The sequence below is a fragment of the Onychostoma macrolepis genome, chromosome 12 (genome assembly GCF_012432095.1).
Source record: "Onychostoma macrolepis isolate SWU-2019 chromosome 12, ASM1243209v1, whole genome shotgun sequence".
In the NCBI taxonomy this organism is placed as follows: domain Eukaryota; kingdom Metazoa; phylum Chordata; class Actinopteri; order Cypriniformes; family Cyprinidae; genus Onychostoma; species Onychostoma macrolepis.
Genome location: NC_081166.1, coordinates 9746335 through 9770677, shown reverse-complemented (window position 1 = coordinate 9770677; position 24343 = coordinate 9746335). Strand labels below are relative to the sequence as shown.

The 24343-nt window shown below is 34.9% G+C and overlaps 2 protein-coding genes, 1 long non-coding RNA gene and 1 pseudogene across 6 annotated transcripts; 1 reads left to right on the top strand and 3 right to left on the bottom strand.

Moving 5' to 3' along the window:
• Positions 1–136: 136 nt before the first annotated feature.
• On the bottom strand, positions 137–7907 carry LOC131551070 (ectonucleotide pyrophosphatase/phosphodiesterase family member 7-like). 3 transcript variants are annotated; one of them, XM_058793700.1, is made up of 5 exons: positions 7637–7869; positions 4349–4494; positions 3617–4233; positions 2517–2640; positions 137–246 (listed from the first exon to the last, which is right to left on the bottom strand). In XM_058793700.1, the coding sequence occupies exons 1-3, from the start codon at positions 7866–7868 to the stop codon at positions 3799–3801; spliced, it is 813 nt and encodes a 270-aa protein (XP_058649683.1). In that variant the 5' UTR covers position 7869; the 3' UTR covers positions 137–246; positions 2517–2640; positions 3617–3798. The 3 variants fall into 3 exon arrangements, with proteins under 3 accessions (XP_058649683.1, XP_058649684.1, XP_058649682.1); XM_058793701.1 differs by lacking the exon at positions 137–246 and adding an exon at positions 2173–2429 and having other exon boundaries at positions 7637–7907; XM_058793699.1 differs by lacking the exon at positions 137–246 and adding an exon at positions 2173–2429 and having other exon boundaries at positions 3676–4233.
• On the top strand, positions 7750–11537 carry LOC131551071 (uncharacterized). Of its 2 annotated transcripts, none has more exons than XR_009273691.1 (6): positions 7750–7873; positions 8184–8258; positions 8373–8477; positions 10521–10610; positions 11065–11194; positions 11434–11537. It is a non-coding gene; the product is annotated as an uncharacterized LOC131551071 (long non-coding RNA). The 2 variants fall into 2 exon arrangements; XR_009273692.1 differs by having other exon boundaries at positions 10521–10618.
• Positions 9832–13803, bottom strand: LOC131551068 (ectonucleotide pyrophosphatase/phosphodiesterase family member 7-like). The gene is given in 7 exon segments (XM_058793698.1): positions 9832–10379; positions 10485–10608; positions 11108–11351; positions 11453–11967; positions 11970–12084; positions 12189–12334; positions 13505–13803. Coding segments are annotated over 7 exon segments (1452 nt in total). The 5' UTR covers positions 13752–13803; the 3' UTR covers positions 9832–10318.
• LOC131551526 (ectonucleotide pyrophosphatase/phosphodiesterase family member 7-like) lies at positions 13547–21076 on the bottom strand (annotated as a pseudogene).
• Positions 21077–24343: the final 3267 nt, after the last annotated feature.

Below are 24343 nucleotides of genomic sequence, written 5' to 3'. Positions count from 1 at the left end.
GCGCTCAAAAAAAGCAATACACTATGAACCTGAAATAGCCCTGGAAAAATAGTCCACATGATCCTGTTGATACGCCGTTCTGCATTCCCTTCAGCTCAGCACGTTGGTTAAGCCTCAGATGTAAACATGCTTGTTTCCCGGCTCAACCGTTCTTCTGAGCGCTGAGCGTCGCAGATATGCGTGTAGTCGGAGGGAAGGAGAAAATCCACTCAGAAGAATGTGGCTGTTTGACATGTGCTCTCACAGCTAATAATGGATGAGAGCAGAGAATATTAGAGTGGCCCGGTTAGGAGCTGACATGTTGTGATAAAATAAAAGTGCTATGTAGGTCTTCAGAGGGAAATTCCCAAGTGTTTGCACTATGACTGGCCAAAATGACAGTCATAACAAGGTCTCAAGAGGAAGCACAGCAGTTAACGCTTGTCTCCTATCTGTCGTTACTGACAGATCCGAAACTGGGTGAAGTTTAAAAGAATACATGTCTGTATTGACAAAAGGAAATATTACACAATCAGTATAAGCCCAATTGAAAGCATTTGTGGCATAATATTAATTACCACAAAATTTCGATTAATTTCTTTAAAAATGCAATTCATTATTTAATGGTGAGATTCTTACAATGGAAGCTAATGGGCCAATTTTTGAAAGCTTTAAAAGCAGAAATGAGCAGCTTGTAATTTTATAAAAGACCTTGCATTAATTCTTCTATTCAAACTAAAACCATAAAAAACATATTTTAATATACATAAAAAATATATTTTATTTCAACTAGTTGCCAAGGCCTCATTTAAATAAATTAGTTAATTAATAATAATAATAGGCTAATAAAAAATAATAATTAATGAAAACAAAATGAAATAAAGAAAATAAAAAAGAAATGAGTCAAAATATTAATAAACTATACAAGTACCAAAAGAACACTGACATGCACATTGTTTACACTTTGATACTTTTGAAATATATTACGTTTGTATTAAGCTTAAATTTGGCTTCTATTTTAAGCGCCTTACTGTAAACCAGATTTGTGCTTTTTTGAAAGAAAAGGAGAGACAAGTCTTAATGATTTTTTTTTTTTTTTGTGGTTTTCAACATTCTGCCACAAGTATTGTCAACTGAGTTTAACTTAGGTTTAATATGTCCGCTGAGAGACATCTCATTGATTGAAGTGTGCTAAGTTTCTGCATTCAAGACTATGTTGCTTTAAAAGCGCCCTGCATCCAACAGCATAAAGGATGATCTCTGTAGACAGGAGAAAAGTGTGTGTCCTGCAACAGTAGTAGAGCAATAGACAGAGAGACAGAGAAATGTTATTGCACTGGAAGATGGATGGGAGTCTGGGCGCGCGTGCCAGGGGGAGACTCCACATTTCCAGACTGGCTCTGCTCTGGCGGGTGACTGAGTGTGTGTGTGTGTGTGTGTATGTGCATGTGTATGTGTGAATGTGTTTGGAGGGGGCTACACTGCAGCACACTGTTCAAACTGTTTATGCATACCAGCCTGCTCTGAGTGCCTCTTTGTCATGAGCTGTTTACTTAAACTTATTTTGGGAAAATTCCACATGACTGGACGGGATTTCACCATAAATCATTGAATCTGCAGCTTTGTGTAATGATAACTTCTGTCAGTCATTTAGTCCTCATAAGCTCTTTTTCTGCTTTGTGTTTTTCCATTGAATTGACTGGTATTGTGCAGCCTATTGTGTGTAGTTTAAATTGAATGTGTGTGTGCATGCAAGGGGATTGGAAGAAAGGAAAATCTCAAGAATTGAGTAAAGAATGTGTGATTTTCATCATTAACAGTTAGTATTTACTTGAATGCAGTTGGTTCACATACAGTACAGTCACAATTGTTTTGAGTTTGAAAATACTCACTATTTCCACTAGATGGCATCAGTATATACTGTATAATATATGCTGCATATTAATCAACATAAAGCAGAGGAGAGTCTGAGACAAGCAGTCAAAATGCTTCTATTTTGCAGTTTGCTTTCAAACTATTTAACAACATTTTTATTACAAATTATTTTATAAGCATTTATAATTTAAAACAACTTTTTAAAATTACAAACTATATTTTCAGCATTTATAATTTAATGTAATATTTTAATCACAAATTATTTCATCAGCATAACAATATAAATGAAGGGTAAATTGAAAAATTTACATTTTGTTGACACGTGTACTTGAGATGCCTTGATGTGAATACTTAAATAGAAAATATTTTAAAATATTTATTTATTTTTCCATCCATCCAAATGCCTAAAACCTTACACCAAGGTTTAAATGGGAAAAAAGGCCTTAAATGTTGTCTTAATGTGGTCTCAGATTTTTGGATCCCACTGTAGTATTAAATGATAAGCAATTCAAGAATAAATGAATGTTTGCATGTAGTCAACTTTTATCTGGTCCTTATCATCTATGACTTTCGTTCTGTTGGAGAGTGAAGGTAAAGTAATACATCAGATTTTTATAGAGAGGTAATGCGCTGAAAAAAACAATAATGGAACTTTGTCATACCTCATATTCGCTTTCCGTCTTTTATACATGTTGTAGGATGTAACAACCACAAACACAAGCAGTAAAAATCCAGCCACAGCAGGAAGACCAACAAACACGTTATGAAGACTTGACTTGGGAACATCTACGAGAAAAAAAAAAGTTGATTGATGACCTTTAACTTATGTAATTTGTGATAAGATGATAATAGTGCTGGTTCATCATGTGTTATCGGTTCATGGGGTCATATGGTGAAGGACAGGATAAAAGAGTTGTAAAACTTTCTTTGCAGGTTTTTATCCACACTCTAAAAAAATGGTGCTATATAGCACTAAAAGTGGTTCTTTGGCTCGTAATCATAGGGGAACCACTTTTGGTGCTATATAGCACCAAATCTTGGTACTTCAGTGGTTCTTCAGCAGTTCTTCAGCGGTTCTTTGGCATGACTGAGGGGCTATATAACACCGCTACCATATACAGAACCTGTTAAGCCCCTTTAAAGGTTCTTTACGAGTCAAAGAACCACTGTTGGTGCTGTTTAGCACCATTTTTGTTGCAGAAATACAATGCAATATGGCACCTCCTGTGGTTCTACATAGCACCATTTGACACCTTTAAAGATATGGTGCTATATAGCACCAAAAGTGGTTCCCCTATGATTATGAGCCAAGAACCACTTTTAGTGCTATACAGCACCATTTTTTTGGAGTGATTTGCTGACAGAGTGTTACAATTTTATGGTATTATTTGTTTGAATGGTGTAATTTACATGAAGGTTTATCAAGATACCTTATCAAAATCCCAGATCTGATGACTATCATAAGTTGTCTTTAACTGTAAAGATAGCTAAGAGCAAAGCAGAGATTGAGTTTGACTTTATATAGCAGTATAATATAGCATTATATAGAAGATTATTGCTATTGTCTGTAATTTAATTATCATATTTTCTAAAGTATGATAATTTTTACCTCTTAAAATAATCAAAATAATTATCTCGGACCTCTAAGATTTTAAATAAGTATAAACTATACAACTACAAATATATACAATATAATAAGTATTTGAATTATTTGGTCAGATTTGTAAGATGTGCACTTTTATTTAGATTCCTCCAGATTCACCTCCAGATTCACATGACTCTCCATTGGATAACAGCATGTGTCGGGTGTTATCCAGTGACCTGTTATTGATTTCTGGCTTTATCCCCAGTAAGTGGCACATTAGAGGGTAAACATTGACGTCTCAAATGGTCCAACCAACAAGTTTCTGTGGAAATCTGGTCCTACTGCCCTGAAGAAAGGCTTCAGAATTTCAGATCTTTCAAAGAGAATCCAGGGATGTCATTGAGTATTATCTCTTTTACATCCTCTCCTTTGAACACGGTGCTCATGCCATGGTCAGCTGTGATGATAATATTCAGATGGTCACTGAGTCCGTGTTTCTCAGCAGTTTCTCGTATGTAGCCCACAGTGCGGTCCACTTTCTTGACCGCCTCACGCCGCTCAGGAGAGTCAGGCTCGTACTTGTGGCCGGTAGAATCTGGGTCACCAAAATACAAAGTGACAAAATCTAAGTCTTGATCTTTAAACCATTCCTTTAGGACTTTATCCACATTTTCCCTCCATGCCGTTTCATTGGTGCGGTCATTAAACCTCGGTTCCACCTCCTTCACTTGGATTGTTTCGTTCTGGTAAGTGGCCGCAGTTCCAGGGAAGTGTAAAGATCCTGTTTTAAGACCCTAAGAAAGGACACATTTACAAGTCAGTTATATCTTATTTAAAGCACATGTATATTTGATGTAATATATTATTTTTATTCTTATTTGTGTCAAGCTGTAATGTTTTGAGATGTACCTGTCTTTGAGTGGTGATCCAAATGGGTAGACTGCCATTATCCCAATATTCATCCACAAGCTGCATCATGTAGTATTGTTTCTTCTCTTGTGTGGTTGTATTAAACCAATTATTATGAGTCACACCATGGTTCTCAATGTACCTTCCTGGGGAAAAATACATGGGCCTATTTTTCATTGTCACTAATTTTCTGAGTTTTGTGTTCTACTGAGACTTCTCCAGAAGATTACATTTGGGTTCATACTAGTGCTATCAATCGATTAAAAAAATTTACTAATTAATTGCACATTTTCTCCAGCTTGAATATTGCAATAATTTCACATTCAATCTTCAAATTAATGTAGAAACAACATGAAGACAGTGTATTTTTAATATTTGTTTAATAGAGAGTATCACTGATGCCAATACTACTGATGTCTCTATGAAATTGTTCTTTTTCCTAATATTTAACCATTGGCTATAGCCATTCAACATTACGGTATTAGTGAGAGCTATCAATTTGAACATTTATTAGACTTTAAAAAATAACAACTTTTAATTTAAGCAAACTTAAAACAATCTTCACAAAAACCCATTATAATAAATGTCATATTTAGCTACCTGTGCCCTTCAGGAAGTAGGAAATATACAGGAATTGAATAAAGTTATCAAAAACTAAATTCTAAATTAAATATAGATGAATCTTTAAAGCTACAAAAGTGATTGATTTCCTCTTTGTTTTCTTCTGCTCTTCGATTAACAACAGACATCACAGCAGCTGGGTTATTAGGTTATTTTGGTTCCTTAAGAGCTGCCGCTGCTGAACATGACATGGATCTGAGGGGCATTGTATTTTCTCGCAACTCTTTACCTTTTCTGGCATGCTTCAAGCACGCTACAAGCACAGTATATTGGCTGACAGGACAGGAAAAATAGTTTTTAATGACATATGGCCTGACAACATCTCATCTGATAGCAGTTCACTGTTGTACTACTGAAGCTCCTTGTCACCTGTACCTTTTCTGCGCTTGTTTGACTAGCGCCTGGTGCTGAGGCGAAGTTGGAGTGTGTGTCTAGCGCCGCCCCTGCGTTAATTGCGTTAAATATTTTTAACCCGTTAAAATGAAAAAAATAATCTATAAAATGTATAGATTTGACAGCACTAGTTCATACATTTGGCATTACGTTACACCCTGTCATGGACATTACTGTTAAATACGTTTTCATTGCAAAATTAAGATGCAAATTATATTTTCTCAAAGGTATGATGTCCCTTTTCTAAACAGGGTTATTTGTTTGCTTTCAAATTATAAATACATAAAAGATTTTATGTAAACCATGTGTTTTTAAAGAAACTCATACAATTCACACATGTATTTTTTCTTATTTGGAGAAAACTGTGATATTTTAATGCAGTTTTTTTTGTTTGCATGTTATTGCCCCCACACCTAGCTACACACTGGATTATACAGATATGATTGAATTATTATTTAAAATATTATTGTAAAATATCAACATGACAGGGTGGACCAACACATGATGGTGTGGACACATAATGCAGAACACAAATCATGACAAAATATGAAAATGAAACATTTATTAAACTTCTAAAAAAATAATATAATAATAATAATAATAATAAATAATATAATTACATCAATCACATTGATATACCCTCCCCATTCATTTTCATTCAATCCACCCTGTCATGTTTATGTCCACTCCATCGAGTCTAAGTGGCCGACAGGGTGGACATTTTGGAACAACGACAGGGTGGATATTTTGAGCTTCAATTAGCATATTAGCTTACAACAAACTGTGACTAGCTAAATATTTAGTCTGGTTGTTGAAGAGAATTTGGTATATTTCAACTTACATATTTTGAAAATACTGTATTCTAATCACTTCTGGCATATTTTATGCAGACAGGGTGGACATGTTAAGCTTAGGAAAAGCAAGTAAGCAAACTCAGACGAAGAAAATTTGTCAATTGAAAAGTCACCAACTTTTTCACCTAAGCGGTTGAAATTCCTACCACTGAAGAGACAAAAAATCTGTTGTCCTGATGTCACTAAAGGGGATGGCCTTTTCTTAAATAGGCGGCTTTCCCAACACGACAGGGTGGACAACCATTTGAGGGACATGGACAAATTCTTCTTTTTTATTAAATAAAAATATATATTTTTTTATGACCAAATGATGAATACACTCAAATTGAGTTGAACAAAATATTAATAGAGGACAACATTTTTTAATTTTATGATTTGACTGTATTCTACTCTCAATCAAATTTAATGAGCAGTGCATGGGAGATGTTTTCATGGCAAATGAGTTATTTATGTACAGGACACCAAAAGGCACCCTACACTGATATTGACCCGCAAAGGTTTTATCAGTTTGTGTATTCCTTAAGAATTACATCCATGACATTAGCAATGCTAGCATTATGCTCGTCTGTTTGGGCTACAGTAAATGAACACTCAAAGTATATTGTGATCTTGTATGAACTTTACTTGTGCCAAATTTACACTATAAATGTGGCACAGTAGCACTGAAGTGGTATTTAAGTGTCTTTACACAATATTTAATGCTGCTCAGAGGTGGCATAAATGCATTTCCACAGCAATTTCAACTGTATACTGTGATTACTAGCGACTAAGGGTCAGAGCAGACATAATGCATAATTTTTTGCTGAATTTTGCGTGAACAAAGAGCAACCTTAACTTGGCTGCATAAAGACACATTTAGGAATTTTTAGTGATTTTCATAAAAATAAAAATAAATAAATTCTTCAAAATAATTTGCTCCTACAGGTGCTGGTCATATAATTAGAATATTTAACAACTGTCAAGTCAGCAGTCTTCCCCATGATTGTGTAGCCTACAGAACTAGACTAAGAGACCATTTAAAGGCCTTTGCAGGTGTTTTGAGTTAACTAGCTGATTAGAGTGTGGCACCAGGTGTCTTCAACATTGAACCTTTTCACAATATTCTAATTTTCTGAGATACTGAATTTGGGATTTTCCTTAGTTGTCAGTTATAATCATCAAAATTAAAAGAAATAAACATTTGAAATGTATCAGTCTGTGTGTAATGAATGAATATAATATACAAGTTTCACTTTTTGAATGGAATTAGTGAAATAAATCAACTTTTTGATGATATTCTAATGATATGACCAGCACCTGTGTATGTTTTTTCTTACATGTATTTATGCCAAATTCTAAAACTTGAATTTTGCAGTGTCACTGTATATTATCTAGGCCTTTTAAATTGGAAATGTATTGCTGTTGTCTTTTTTCTCCTTACCAGATAACAAGGTGAAGTGTGTAGGACTAGTGATGGTCAGGAAAGGTGGCTTGACTCCTTCCTCAGCCATTTTGTCCAGGTTTGGGGTGTCCACATCTCGGTCGTAGTCCCACCTGAACCCATCAAAGCTGATTAGTAGTAGTTTGTTTTTGCCTGTGGTACAGTCATCTCTGACTGGAGCAGAAAGAGTTGCAGGGAATATAAGCAGCAAAACACTCAGTGCCAGTAACATGACAGGTATTCCACTACTACTGTTGATGTTACAATCTTGCTTTTCCCTGGCTGGCCTGATGGTTGTTTCTGATCTAACAGATTCCAATTTTGACTGATCCTTTTGTCTGTTTTTTTACCATCACTTTCTGCACACTAAAGTTCACATTTCTGATGTTTATGAGGTGAAATTATATGCTTATGCTATCTTTTGGTATCTTATCAAGTGGCTTATCAGGAGTTATGGGACAAACAATTATACAGCTCTTTTCTGAACAGTGTTTCTATGATTTACAGCTCACTGCTTATATAATGAAACATAGTGTTTTCTATCAAGGCTGTATTGTGTGACGGTGAAGATAAGCGTCCAACTAAGCATTTGAACTTTATCAATCAGACAGTGCTTCAAAAGGTGAGCTACAGTATAGATTGGAAGCTGCATAAGGGCTGTTTCTGTGCAAAAACTTTCTAAGTGTGAACAGTTCTGTGGCCCTTGAGTTGTTGACTAATTTCTGTTCTTAACCAGCTTGGGAATCATCTTCACCTGCTGGACCAACAGTTTGGACATTCCTGCTGGTCTTTTCGGCATGGAATCCTGCAGTCTAGTTCTTTAAGCACCAGGTTATCCCAAGTGAAAAACAAGTACACTTCCATAATGTACTTAAAGTGCTCTATTTACGTGCACTAATTTTGTACTTGATATACTAAAAATGATCCTTTAGTACTTCTTAAGGTCAACTTAAGATTATCTAAGTGTACTCAACTGTGCTATTTTGAGACACCATGAATATGAGCTAAAATGCACTTTTAACATACTATCTTTGTAATTCAAAAATGTATTTAGCTACCACTTGTAGTACACTTGAGTGTACTAGTGTATGAAAGATGGGTTCAAGTGTACTACAAGTGCTAACTAAATACATTTGTTAAATACAAAGATAGTATGTTAAAAGTGCATTTTATTTCATATTCATGGTGTCTCAAAATAGCACAGTTGAGTACACTTAGATGATCTTAAGTTGACCTTAAGAAGTACTAAAGGATAATTTTTAGTATATCAAGTACAAAATTAGTGCGCAAAAAAAGAGCACTTTAAGTACATTATGGAAGTGCACTTGTTTTTTCACCTGGGATGTTAAATTATGCATGGTCATTGATGACAAAAGGTATTTACATTGTTTGTAACCACACAATATTTATGCATATTCTTCAGTTTATTTGATTAAGAAATGATGCACATTTAAAATTGTAAATATGTGGCCCAAAAGAATGTCTGTTTTGTGTTGTGAGTATGGTAATGCATTTGAGTGGTAGTTTCATGTTCCTAATCTAATTTAGTGTAATCCTCTAAATTGTGGTTCAGACCGGCATTTTTGTACTGTTCCTCTTTATAAATCTCTGGTGTGAATTGCTCTTTTGAGGCCATTGTGAAGCATTTCAATCATAATTAACACTCTTAAAAATAAAGGTGCTTCACGATGCCATAGAAGAACCTTTTTGTCTAAATGGTTCCATAAAGAACATTTAACCATCTGAAGAACCTTCCTGTTTCACAAAAGGTTCTTTGTGGCGAGTAAGATTCTTCCGATTATAAAAAGGAAAGCAAGAGATGGCTCTTTAGAGAACCTTTGACTGAATGGTTCTTTGTGGAACCAAAAATGGTTTGTCTATGGTATTGCTTGAAACACCTTTATTTTTAAGAGTGAAGGTCAGGGCTTTGACTGGGCCAGTCCATGGTGTTTTCTTCTGTTTAAGGCCTTTCACTTCTCCATAATTTGATCATCAATGATGCACGAGTATATTTCACTGGCTTCCATTATGTTCAGACCAAGATAAAGAAAAGAGAATACAACAGTTTCCTATCATTATATTATATTATATAAGAAACACAAAAATACTGGACATATCTTTTAGTTTTAAACTTATAGGTCTCCAAGATATTCAAAGATCTACAAGCTCTTTAATCCTTAAAAACCACAATCCCGTTTATATTCAGTGCTATTACACACACACAAATACATGCTTTTCATCAACTTGCATTATTAGTATTGGTAATTTCATGATCTTGACCCAGGCTTTCAATAACTGAAGCGCACATGCTAATATGGCTGCATTCATGTGATACACATTCATGAGTCCAAAACATATTTAATTTCATAATGCATTTTATGATGCACTCTCCCACCATCACCTACTTAGTTCGGTCAAATGCTAGCTGTTTGAGGGTATGGTAATGTATTATGTGACTACTGAAAACAAATGTACATACAGTAAAACTTTTGGGCATATTAAGTAACTTATATTATGCTCTTCCATCGGAGATAAAGATATATATTAGTATAAATAGTGATCCACCTCCTTTTTATGATGTTAGAGGTCTGAACAATATTATAGACTTTCTTAAAAGTTACAGAAATTCTGCAGTTTAAAATTTTTGTCTTTAGCCTTTTAAGAAAAAATCAGTTGTCCCTCTCAGAACGATGTTTGCTTGGAGTCGGCTTTCATCTCATGCTCATCTCCTATGTCTTTTGCTCTGTTGGAGAGTAAAGATAAAGAAATGCATCAGATCTTCACAAAACAGACAAAAACTGTCCCAAAAAGAACAAGTAACAAGTCTTAATGTAGCTCTGTGCCGTACTTTGGAGTAATTTTGCATCTTTTATATCCGTTGTAGGATGTAACCACCACAAAGACTAGCAATAAAAATCCAGCAGCAGCAGCAAGACCATTGAACACATTCTGAAGACTCGACTCGCGAACATCTGTGCGTGTGTGAGAGAGAAAACAAAGTATTGTGAATTAAATTAGTTCTATTGATTGGCCTGAATGTTATGTAATTTATGGTCTGAAGAGTGGCACCTATTGTATACACTCTTAAAAATAAAGGTGCTTCACGATGCCATAGAAGAACCTTTTGGTCTAAATGGTCCCATAAAGAACCTTTAACAGATTCAGATTATAAAAAGGTAAGAAAGAGATGGTTCTTTAAAGAACCTTTGACTGAATGGTTCTTTGTGGAACCAAAAATGGTTCTTCTATGGCATCGCTGTGAAGAACCTTTTAAGCACCTTTAATTTTAAGAGTGTATCTTATTAAGCTAACTCAAAGTTTACTTATGTGCAACACAGCTATTATGTTTTATATTATAGACTAAATGGGACAAAATGTTAGCCTGATGTTTAAATATTTACCTGTCAACTAACCATTTTGTTTTCTAGTATCAGATTTAGAAACAGGTGAAAAGCTTTCATTTGGATTTACCTCCAGAATCACACGACTCTCCATCAGATATCAACATGTGTCGGGTGTTATCCAGTGACCCGTCATTGATTTCTGGCTTTATCCCCAGTAAGTGGCACATAAGAGGGTAAACATTAACGGTTTCAAATGGTCCAACAAACAAGTTTCTGTGGAAATCTGGTCCTACTGCCCTGAAGAAAGGCTTCATGTCCATGACCTCATTGTCATAGCCGTGTTCCCCTTTATTTGTCTGGAATACGTAGAACTGGAAGAACATTTAGAACATATGAAATAATGACATATAATAGCACAATGATTTCCACGTATGTTTATTGTGTCCATTATAGGTATTTACTGATTCCTCACCCCGTTGATGACATATCCTGGGTCTGCATAGAGAACGATGGGCAGGATGCGTGGATGTTTGGAGTAATGCAGTCGAGCAGGCATGTCTTCTTTCTTGTAAACGTGAAGGTTTGGATGTCCTCCTTTCAAGGCTTCATAAACCTTGTCAAGCATCCCTTCTTTGGGCAGCAGCAGCCCAAAAGGTCCGTAGTCCACCATGTGGAATTTCAGATCTTTCAAAGAGAATCCAGGGATGTCATTGAGTATTATCTCTTTTACATCCTCTCCTTTGAACACGGTGCTCATGCCATGGTCAGCTGTGATGATGATATTCAGATAGTCACTGAGTCCGTGTTTCTCAGCAGTTTCTCGTATGTAGCCCACAGTGCGGTCCACTTTCTTGACCGCCTCACGCCGCTCAGGAGAGTCAGGCCCGTACTTGTGGCCGGTAGAGTCCGGGTCACCAAAATACAAAGTGACAAAATCCAAGTCTTGATCTTTAAACCATTCCTTCAGGACCTTGTCCACTTTCTCCTCCATGCTGTCTCATCGGTGTGATCATAAAACCTCGGTTCCACCTCCTTCACTTGGATTGTTTCGTTCTGGTAAGTGGCCGCAGTACCAGGGAAGTGTAAAGATCCTGTTTTTTTTCCCTAAGAAAGGACAAATTTACAAGTCAGTTATATCCCATTTAAAGCAAATGTATAATAGGGTGTGATATAGTATACTAAAGCTTTTGTGTCAAGCTTTTTGAGACCTGTCTTTGAGCGGTGATCCAAATAGGTAGACTGCCATTATCCCAGTATTCATCCACAAACTGTGTCATGTAGTATTGTTTCTTCTCTTGTGTGGATGTATTGAACCAATTGTTATGAATCACACCATGGTTCTCAATGTACCTTCCTGGGGACAAATACATATTTTTTTTAGTGCAACGAATTTTATGAGTTTTGTGTTCTGCTGAGATTTCCACAAGATTACCTTTGTGTTCGTTCATTTGGCAGTTTCATATATCCAACGCATCTTTCATTGCATTCATGTTATACTGTATATATTTTATCAGTTTGTGCATTCTTTAGGAATCAAACCCATGACATTAGCATTGGTAGTTAGATGTCTGTTTGAGCTACAGTATATGAAATCTCAAAAGAATATTGTGATCCTAAAACTGTCCATTAATTAAACATCCATTGCCTTTACTCTCTTTGCATCTTAATATGGCCCCCAAAATATTTGGACATATAAGCTGCACTTACAAAAAGTGTAAATTTCATTGCATTCTATAAAAGCAAGTGGCATTTGCATACAATAAATACTAGACTTTTTCTCAGAATTGACTTTACTTATGCCAAATTTATGCCACAAAGGTGGCACAGAAGCACTTCTGAAATGGCATTTAAAAGTCTTTACATATTGTTTAATGTTGCTCAGAGGTGGCATAAATGCATTTCCACACAATTTCAACTGTATACTGTGATTTACTTGCGACTAAGGTTGGTCAGAGCAGACATAATTTAGTCAGCATGATTTTTTTATTATTTCTTTACTCTGAATTATACTCAAGCAAAGAGCAACCTTAACTTGGCTGAATGAAGACACATTTAGGTATTTTTAGCAATTTTTATAAAAGCCAAAAAAAAAAAAAACCTTCAAAATAACGTGCTTTTATATATATTTCTGCTTTTATATGTTTATGCCCAATGTTAGCAAGTTTACATATACAGTGGTTCAGTGTACAGATATTCAGTGGTTTGATTAAGAACTAAATCAGCATATATTTCCTTTCGAAAATTAACCATGGTTTTATTGTAGTAAAAGTGTAGTAACCATGTTTTTTTGGTGTATTGATTACTATTTGTATAACCACAGTTTTACTACAAATACCATGGTTAAACTATGGTTAGTGTAGCAAAAACATGGTTAATTTGTGCTTACCATGGTTTAACTATGGCTTTTTGGTGTCATTTGTAGTAAAACCATGGTTAATTTTTGTAATTGGAATGTAGCCTGTATCTAAAACTTGTTTTCAATCTATTTACTTTAAATTAGAAATGTTTTGCTTTTTCTCCTTACCAGATAACAAGGTGAAGTGTGTAGGACTAGTGATGGTCAGGAAAGGTGGAGTGACATATGCTGCCTTGACTCCTTCCTCAGCCATTTTGTCCAGGTTTGGGGTGTCCACATCTCGGTCGTAGTCCCACCTGAACCCATCAAAGCTGATTAGTAGTAGTTTGTTTTTGCCTGTGGTACAGCCATCTCTGACTGGAGCAGAAAGAGTCGCAGGGAATATAAGCAGCAAAACACTCAGTGCCAGTAACATGACAGGTATTCCACTACTACTGTTGATGTTACAATCTTGCTTTTCCCTGGCTGGCCTGATGGTTGTTTCTGATCTAACAGATTTTGACTGATCCTTTTGTCTGTCTGTCTGTGTGTGTGTGTGTGTGTGTTTTGCCAACCCTTTCTGTATCTTTTGGTATCTTATCAACAGTGTTGGGAAGGTTACTTTGGAAATATAATAGGTTACAGATTACAAGTTACCCTATTTAAAATGTAATAAGAGGTATAACTTTTCAATTACTTTATTAAAGTAATGTAATTTATTACATTTGATTACTTTTTGATTACTTTTCTAAATTTCTAATATTTTCAACTGTTAATCATTTTCAAACATTTAAACCAGACAGGGTTAACCTTACAGTACTCAACACTGATAACTGTCACACTTTCAAAATCCTTCATCACTTGAATTAAGATTATAATAAGTAAGGGATAATGTACATTATTTTGCGATAACAACTGACTGAATACATTATCCCGCTTATTACACGGCTGCTTGCCACAAAAGTAAATAATTAGACATGAAACACTGATCTGAGTTGAAATATTTGAACGCAAATTGTATACATAAAATTTAATTGCGTTTTAATATTTAACTACACTGTAAAAAGTGATGAGTTGACTTAACTTAAAAAATTTTAGGAAACCCGTTGCCTTAAAATGATTTAAAGGGTTAGGGTTAGGTTAGGGTTAGGGTTAGGGTTATTATTAAATAATAATATTTTTTAAGAAAGTTAAGTGAACTTGACAATTCACTTAACTTATTATTTTTAATTATCATTTACTTAAAAATTTTAAGGCAACGGGTTTCCTCAATTTTTTTAAGTTAAGTCAATTTATCTGTTTTTACAGTGCAGCTAACCAAACGCAAAGCTTCCAAGAAAAACTGTTCCTAGCAAGCATATAGCACCAACTTAAGTAACCCAGATGAGTCTGTGTTATTAGCTTTTACCCAGTAGTTATCGAGGAATAACATACCTTAGAATGTCACGACAGACCAATCAGAATCAAGCATTCCACAGAGCCATGTAATAATTTAATTTAAAGCACAGCCACCACAAAATCAGACTTAACACCTCTTATTTACTTTGAGATCATTCTGAGGTTAAATACAGATTTAAAATCATAATAAGTAATAGTTTAATAGCTGTGATACTAGTTTTGAAATCAAATGTTTGCATAGTTATGACAGGAAACACTGGCATCTAACAATGCCTTGGAAAAAAACAATGTATCTTAAAAAATAAAGCATATGCATAAACCGAAATAGGAAATAAAATAGTTATCTAATAAGCATGTGTCCTATTCTGTGTCCGAAACTCCTGAAACACTGGTGTCTCATTTTAGAGCAGTCAATGCAATTCATGAAAGAAGTCAATTAAATCTGTTTGTGTGTGTGTGTGTGTGTGTGTGTGTGTGAAGAAATTCAGATGTAACCCCCATTTTCAAAAGTAACTGTAATTTAATTACACTTTTTTTATTTTTTCAGTATCTGTAACTAATAACAATGACATTTATTTTGTAATTAAATTATGTAATTCCGTTATATGTAGTTACTCCCCAACACTGCTTATCAAGTGGCTTATCAGAAGTTATGGGACAAAAGCAATTATACAGCTCTTTTCTGAACGGCATTTCTCCGATTTACAGCTCACTGCTTATATAATGAAACATTGTTTTATATCAAGGCTGTATTGTGTGAAGGTAAAGATAAGCGTTTAACCACTAATTAGACTAAGTGAGTTATGTATCTATGCTTGTGCAATTGGGATGGAAAAACTAAGCATTTGGACTTTATCAATCAGACAGTGCTTCAAAAGTTGAGCTACAGTATAGAATGGAAGCTCCATAAGGGCTGTTTCTTTGCAAAAACGTTATAAGTGTGAACAGTACTGTGGCCCTTGAGTTGTTGACTAATTTCTGCTCTTAGCCAACTTGGGAATCATCCCTGTTGAAATGACCACCACAACTTTCTGTTTTATTCCCTCCAGCCTTCTTACCTAGCACAGTTTCTTTGAATAACCAGCTTCACTGGACCAACACTAAACAGCTTAAACATTCCTGCTGGTCTTTTTGCCATGGGATCCTGCAGTATAGTTCTTTAACCACCAGGTTATGTCAAGTTATGCATGGTCCTTGATGACAAAATGTATTTCCATTGTTTGTAACCACACAATATTTATGCATATTCTTTGGATTATTTGATTTTGAAATTATGCACATCTAAAATTGTAAATATGTGTCCCAAAGGAATGTCTGTGTTATGAGTACTGTATGGTAATGCATTTGAGTGGTAGTTTCATATTCTTAATCTAATTTAGGGTAGTCCTATAAAATGTGGTTCAGACCTGCACAAGAATCAGGACTAATTTTGTACTGTTCTTCTTTATGAAACTCATTGCGAAGCATTTTTGACATAATTTGCTCATCCATGATGCATGAGTATATTTCACTGGCTTCCATTATGTTCAGTCAAAGTAAACTTAAAAGTTATGTTATTATGCAAGTTATGTAGCTTTTATGTTGATTTCAACAGAAAATTCATACATAACTTTACTCTCTCTCTTAAAAAATAATAAAATAATACTCTTTGAAATGAGAGGTTTGAGTTCAAAAATATTTTAGGTAACACTTTATTTTGATGGTCCCTTTTGAACATTCTGTTGACACTAAGTAATGCCAACAAACTCTCATAAGAGTATTAATAGACTGTCTGCTTCATATCTACTAACTCCTTATTGTGCTGGTCTCCCAACAGATATTCTACTGACTAGAAGTAATTTTGCAAGAACGTATCAACTTAATCTAACACTAACCCTACCAGTCAACTAATACACTACTAACACTCTAATGAGAGTTAGTAGAAATGTAGGTGCAACATTACTTATAGTCAACAGAATGTGTTAAAGGGACCATCAAAATAAAGTGAAACAATATTTTATTCACTCACATTATTTCATTCCTGTTTCTTTATATTATATTAGATAGGCACCTATAAAAATACTGGATAGCTGTTTTTGTTTTAAACTTGTAAAACTTAATTTACAAGATCTTCAGTCCCTCAAATTTGCAGTCCAGTTTCTGTTCTGGTATTATGCAGAGCTATCTGACACACATACGTATATGCTTTGCATCGGCTTGCATTATTGATATTGGTAATTTCATGATCTTGACCCAGGCTTTCAATAACTGAAGTGCACATGCTAATATGGCTGCATTCGTGTGATACACATTCATGAGTCCAAAACATATTTAATTTCATAATGCATTTTATGATGCACTCTCCCACCATCACCTATGAAATTCAGTCAAATGCTAGCTGTTTAAGGGTATATTATGATGACAATTGAAAACAAATGTACTAATAAGTGGCTTATTTTCAGAGCTGGGTAGATTACTTACAAACTGTAATCCGTTACTGATTCCAGATTACATGACAAAAATTGTAGTCAGTAACATAATCCGTTACATTACACATTTTAGGTAATATAATCAGATTACTTTTAGATTACTTTTGATTTAACTCGTTTATCACATTGATTTAAATAGCATTATCTTGTACCATAATGATGCAAAGAGTAAGAAAACTTGTTCCATTCATTGTAATTTACAACATGAAGTGCATTAAACATATTACATCAAGGTTTCCCAAACTAGGGTTCGTAAAGGAACTGTAGGGGGGTTGTGAGTTTAATGAAAAGCTGACAATTAATTAAATCATAAAAAATTAAATGAAAATAAATTTCAAAAAAATTTGAAAGTCTCTTCACTTGGCGGCCATACTTTCAACGCCTCCAGGCAGCTCATACAAGACCAATCTTAATGAATGGGGGAATCCTGAAATCTCAAAAACTGCTAGCTGAACTCACAATTAAATTACATATATCAAATCAGCAACAAAAATATGAAATTAATTTTCCCATGAAAGTTGTTTCTTATGGTCAAATAGCGTTTAAAAAGCTTATTTTTCAGGATAGACCAGCCAATGGGCATTCGGAGTCATAACGTGCTTATGACTGTGCATGCGTATTGGCTGGTCTAGTCAGGGCTGCGTTCAGCCCCGTCAAAACATTGCAAAACGTTTTTTAAACGGAAACGTTGCCGCTTTGGACGCCCTGTTCTGATGACGCAAGAGTTGCAACTATGGCAGCTGAGAAGGCCATTCTTTGTGTTTTCTTTGAAGAATTTTCAGAGCCTGATGAAATCGGTATAAATACGTGTTTAATACTGCAAAATATGCTCAATGTTGCAGTCACTGCCCTTGCCATCCATTCTTATGTAAAGCACTTAATTACCATTGTGTATGAAATTTGGTATATAAATAAACTTGCCTTGCAATGAAGCTAAAAATATAAACAACTACATCATCATGTTGATATGCTATATTGTTACCATGTCTTTAATATCTTCAATTGTTGCGTATACCGAGCTGCAGCGGACACATTTGTAAACGACTTTACTTGGAACCATTGTGCGAGCTGTCTCTTTAATACAGCGTGGTTTATATACATGTTGCTGCTGATGAGAAAACACATCTCAAACCCCGTTGCACACCGTTTCCAGGAAGCATGTCGTTCATCCCGGAAACCACACTGTAAAAAAAAAAAAGTTGAGCCAACTTAAAATTTTAAGGCAACCAGCTTCAGCAGATTTTTGAGTTTTCTCAACAAAAATCTGCTGAAGCTGATTACCTTAAAATTTTAAGTTGGCTCAACTTTTTTTTTTTTTATTTTTGTACAGTGCAGGTTTGGGCTTGAATGTGCCCCATGTTTCTATGGAAAATTTGGCTTTTTCATTTAGAAGGTGGGACTATTCCTCCATATTGCGCATTACAGTTTCTCCCATTCATAAGTATAGGAGTGAACCATCTTTGTATCTCTATATTCTTTGTTTTAAATACAACACTTACTAAAAAATATGAAATATTTTTGTTTACCTGCATGCCATGTGATCATTAATCAACATCAAAGAAACCGTGAACATGCAAATGTGATACTTAATTATTGAAACATTTATTTTATAATCTCAGGGGTACTTAAAGCAAAAATAGGCTATTTGGTGAATAAGGTTTAGATGGAAAAAAAAAGTTTTGTAATGCCCGCATACAAAATAACTTGAATATGTGCATTTTAATAAGTTATAATTAATAAAACATGCTTAAAAAAACCTACAGAGTAATAATTCTCTACAGAGTAAGAATGTATTCATCAGTAATTGATGCAATGTTGAAACCCTTCTTAAACCTGAAATGATTTTTGTAAATCCAGTGGTCAAATGCAGTCGCCACCTGACTAATGACTGATCTTTGTGTGAATGTCCACAAAACTGGACTATATATACATATATAATATGTATATAATCGGTAGGCTATTTTAGAAAGGAAAATTAAAAAAATGAAAAGGAGAAATTAGGGAGAATCAATGAATTATGAATAATTTATTGCTATTGTGTGAATAATATGTAATCGTGTAATCCATAAAAAGGTAACTGTATTCTGATTACGAGTATTTTAAAATGTAACTTACTCTTAAAGTACTTAATTTTTGGAATCTGATTATGTAATCCAGATTACATGTAATCAGTTACTACCCAGCTCTGCTTATATTATGCTCTTCCATTGGAGATAAAGGTATTTATTAATGTAAATAATGATCCACCTCCTTTATATGATTTTAGAAGTCTGAACAGTATTATAGACTTTCTTAAAAGTAATAGAAATTCTGCAGTTCAAATGTTTTGTCTTTGACCTTTCAAGAAAAAATTGATTGTCCCTCTTAGAACGATGTTTGCGTGGAGTCGGCTTTCATCTCATCCTTTCACTCTGTTGGAGAGTAAAGGTAAAGAAATGCATCAGATCTTCACAAAACTGAAATAAAACTGTTAAAAATAACAATAACAATTCTTAATGTAGTTCTGTGCCGTACTTTGCATTAATTTTGCGTCTTTTATATCTGTTGTAGGATGTAACAACCACAAACACAAGCAAAAAAATCCAGAAACAGCAGAAAGACCATTGAACACATTCTGAAGACTCGACTCGCGAACATCTGTGAGAAAAAAAAAAAAAAAAAGTATTGTGAATTAAATTACTTTTATTGATTGACCTGAAAGTTATGTCATTGATGATAAGATGAATTGGTTCGCCGTGTATGTTAATGTAATTAATATAGGGTTGAAGAGAGGAACCTATTGTATATCTTATCAAGCTGACTCAGAAGTTCACTTAAGGGCAACACGGATGTTATGTTTTATATTATAGACTAAATGGGACAAAATGTCAGCATGATGTCTAAATATTTTCCTGTCAACAAATCACTTTTATTTTCTTGAATTTAGAAACAGTTGAAAAACTTTTATTTGGATCTACCTCCAGAATCACATGACTCTCCGTTGGATATCAGCATGTGTCGGGTCGGGTGTTATCCAGTGACCCGTCATTGATTTCTGGCTTTATCCCCAGTAAGTGGCACATTAGAGGGTAAACATTAATGGTCTCAAATGGTTCAACCAACAAATTACTGTGGAAATCTGGTCCTACTGCCCTGAAGAAAAGAAGAGAATGATGGGTAGGATACGTGGATGTTTAATGCAGTCGAGCAGGCATGTCTTCTTTCTTGTAAACGTGAAGGTTTGGATGTCCTCCTTTCAAGGCTTCATAAACTTTGTCAAGCATCCCTTCTTTGGGCAAGAGCATCACAGAAGGTCCGTAGTCCAACAGGTGGAACTGCAGATCTTTGTTAGAGAATCCTGGAATGTCAGTGAGAACTCTGTCTTTTACTTTTCCTCCTTTGAACACAATGGTCATGCCATGGTCAGCTGTGATGATAATATTCAGATGGTCACTGAGTCTGTGTTTCTCAGCAGTTTCCCGTATGTAGCCCACAGTTCGGTCAACTTTTTTGACTGCTTCACGGCGCTCAGGAGAGTCAGGCCCAATACTTGTGGCCAGTTTCATCTGGGTTGCCAACATACAAAGTGACCAAGTCTTGATCTTTAAACCATTCCTTCATGACTTTATCCACATTTTCCCTTCATGCCGTCTCATTGGTGTAGTCATAGGCTCTTGGTTCTACCTCCCTCACCTGAATTGTTTCTTTCTGGTAAGTGGCCGCAGTGCCAGGGAAGTGTAAAAATACTGTTTTAAGACAAGGGAAGGAAAGTGAAAAAAACCTATAATAAATTAATTAGTTTATAATAAATTAATTTCACACTCACACTAAAATCTCATTTTAGTAAAATACTACTATTAATTAATTAATTATTTTTAATACATGCAATATTGTAATTTCATATTAAACCACCCATTTTGCTAGAATTTTTTTTTTTAATATATAATATTGCAATTTTGTAATAAATGCAACATTTCTTTATTTTTTAAAATACAGTATACTTTCTTTTTTCATAGTAAAGTACACACATTTCCATAATATTATTTTATATTAAACATACATTTCCATAAAAATATCGGGTAATTATTTTTATAAGTTTAATAATATTGTAAATCAATCAGTTGTGATTAATTACTAATCAATCATAAATATCTTCACCATTGGATGCAAATAGATGTTATTTAACAGTTTATCTTGATATGAAGAGGCAGAGGTATGTATTATTATTTGGCATAAGACTTAAGTTTGTCTTTCATTGCCTTTTTCTCCTTATCAGGTAACAGGGTGAAGTGTGTAGGGCTAGTGATGGTCAGGAAAGGTGGAGGTATGCTGCCTTGACTCCTTCCTCAGCCATTTTGTCCAGGTTTGGGTTGTCCACATCTCGGTCGTAGTCCCACCTGAACCCATCAAAGCTGATTAGTAGTAGTTTGTTTTTGCCTGTGGTACAGCCATCTCTGACTGGAAAGAGTCGCAGGGAATATAAGCAGCAAAATACTGAGTGCCAACCATAACTTCATAACATGAACTTATGGAACTTTTTTTTTGTGCAATCGAAGTGTGCTACACACAGGTGAGTGGGCCTGTACAAACCACCTGTAGTAGCACACTCTCCTCCTCTATGCGCACTAGTCACTTTTCACACACACTGCTGTGTGTATACAAATCCCACAAAAAGACTCAGTAATATACATATGTTTACATGCTCATGCACTACAAATCATCCTGCACTATTCCCCAGCCAGCTGCTGACTCACAATGTTTCTCTTCGCACATGTACAGTATTTATCTGAAGCACTCGTATAGTTTGTATTGTTTGTATTTTTTAGTTTATGTATAGGTAAAAAATTATTTTATATATAGCATATTTATAGTCAAATCTATCAGTAGGATAGTTGTGTATAGGTTTATATTGTTTTACTTCACTGCTGTATTCCTGTATTTATGTAGCACCGTGGTCCTGTGAGGCACGACATTTCGTTCCACTGTATGCCCCGCATGTAGCGGAATGACAATAAAGCTCAACTTGACTTGACTTGACTTGATATAGGTATTCCACTACTACTGTTTTACACAGAAACAGCCTTGCTTTGTGTCTGAATGTTATAAATTTCTCAGCTCTCTGCTCTTGGACTTATTCTTTTGTCTAGGTGCTTTGCCATCAGTTTTTGCAGACCTAAGTTCACATTATCATTAAGGTTTATGGGATGGATTGCATGTTTGTGTTATCTTGCATTATCTGACAGTCTTATCAGAGGTTATAGGGCACAGGCAATTACTCTGCCCTTTTTCATATAGTTTTATAATTCATCAATACTTCACATCTTATAATATTAAATTAAACGTTTAGAGCTTCTAGTTGGTCAATTACCTATATTGTAAAATTGGCTTGGAATAAAATTTAGCATCATTTAATCATTGGTGGTGACCTAGAGTTCAGGCTTCACCATTCTTACTACTCCACACCTAATACAGTACTTGAACCAACAGTCTATATAAAACATGGGCTAACAGTTATGAGAAAATCACTGAGGGTAGGTGTATGAAACATTATTGAAAATCTTTAGAACCTCCATTTTTTTTTTTTTTTTTTGTACTGTCCATAGTGTGCTAAAGTGTGCCTGGCCTTACTTTTTTGCTGTTTCCCAATCTTTGTCTTGAGGAGTTCTAAGACGGAGTCCAGATTTTCCATCTGTTCCTTACGTATTCATTTTACCTGATGGTTGTTTTTTAACAGACGACCAAATCGTTACACCTCGTGATGTACGAACTTGTCCACCAGAGGGAGTTGTGTCTGAGAAATACTCAAACTCAGTACATTGTTGAGATTCAGTGTTCTCATTTTTAAAGTTAACTTGATCCATTTATGAACAAATTAACCTAGACACAATTTGTAACATGCGTGAAAGGAAGACATAAATTCAGTTTGCTGCCTTCCCAACCAACTTACTTTCTCATTCCAGAAAGCGTTTAATTGGACACAATTGTGTAGTAGCTACAAGATGAGTGATCATCAATATGGCAGACTGTAATCATTTTGGGAGACAAGTTGTTTGAAACTATACGTCACCCTGGAGAACACTGAACAATGAATTGAGTTCTTCAGCTTCAAAGTTATACAAATGTTTGTTATTTCTTTACTTTTCAGTCTTCCCCCTGTAAATCCTCTGTTTTCTGTGCCTTTCTGCCACCTCCAGAGCTTTCAAGGAATGCTGGGACTAGACTGGCTCTTGTTGGAGCCATGACAGGAACTTTTTGGGCAGTCATTTCAGAAATCTCTGTGATAGCTGTGGCAGGAACTTCTGGACCTCTGGGAAGACATCAAAAGCCTTAAAAAATGTGCTTAATGATTCATATATATCCAAATGATTACCTTCACTGAAAATGACTGGTAGTTGAGTTTCCTATTACAGCCACTTGATGGCGCCAGACACCTTTTAGTTTCTGTCCTGGTTACCTGCAGGAATCCTGTCTGTAGTTCTGTGTGCTGAAATCGTGAAGGAACCTAAAACAGGACAGAATAAAAATCCTACAGCCAGGTCAGGATGCTTTCTACATGTGGCCTGTATGTTTGTCCACTTGCTTATCATGTGGGATATAGAGAAGAATTCCTGTAGAATTCCTATGAAGTACCTTTTAGAAAATACTGATTTCTGTAAGGTTTGTGCAAGTCTCTTTAAGGTCTTACTGCTGGACTGTTTTTATGAATGTATCTGGTATAACGTTAATAGGAAAGTCTTAAAATTAGTAGCCTAATTAACAATTATAAATGGTTAAATCTGCTCAATGTTGTTTGGTTATGTATTTAAAAAGGAACAGTGAATTAAACACAAACACTAAGATAAATAAATAAATAAATAAAGTAATAATAGCTTGTTTTAATTTAAAATTTAGTTTAAATACGTTTTTTTCATGATTTTAACAGAAGAACACTTGGAAACTTAATAGCCTGGGTAAGGAGGGTTTTCCTTTGCTTTTAACAATCAAGGCTCTTGGAGTTATAAAGTTTAGAACCAATGCTCTAGAGTCTAGAGATCTACACAGTCACTTTTGCAGTCATGTTAATGAACATTAAATTGCAGAAGTGGAATAATCTGAATAAGCCGTTTGTCATTTTTAATACATATTAAAAATGTAAAGACATTTGCCACAGTTGTGAAGATGACTAACATAAATACATGCATTC

Bases quoted from the DNA above. Each gene is read 5' to 3' on its own strand.
- LOC131551070 (XM_058793701.1), bottom strand. From the start codon at position 7,868: ATGTTACTGGCACTGAGTGTTTTGCTGCTTATATTCCCTGCAACTCTT. The intron at 4,495-7,636 runs GTAAGGAGAAAA...ATTTTTCCCCAG, and splicing joins ACACTTCACCTTGTTATCTG to GAAGGTACATTGAGAACCAT. The intron at 4,234-4,348 runs GTACATCTCAAA...GTCCTTTCTTAG, and splicing joins GGATCACCACTCAAAGACAG to GGTCTTAAAACAGGATCTTT.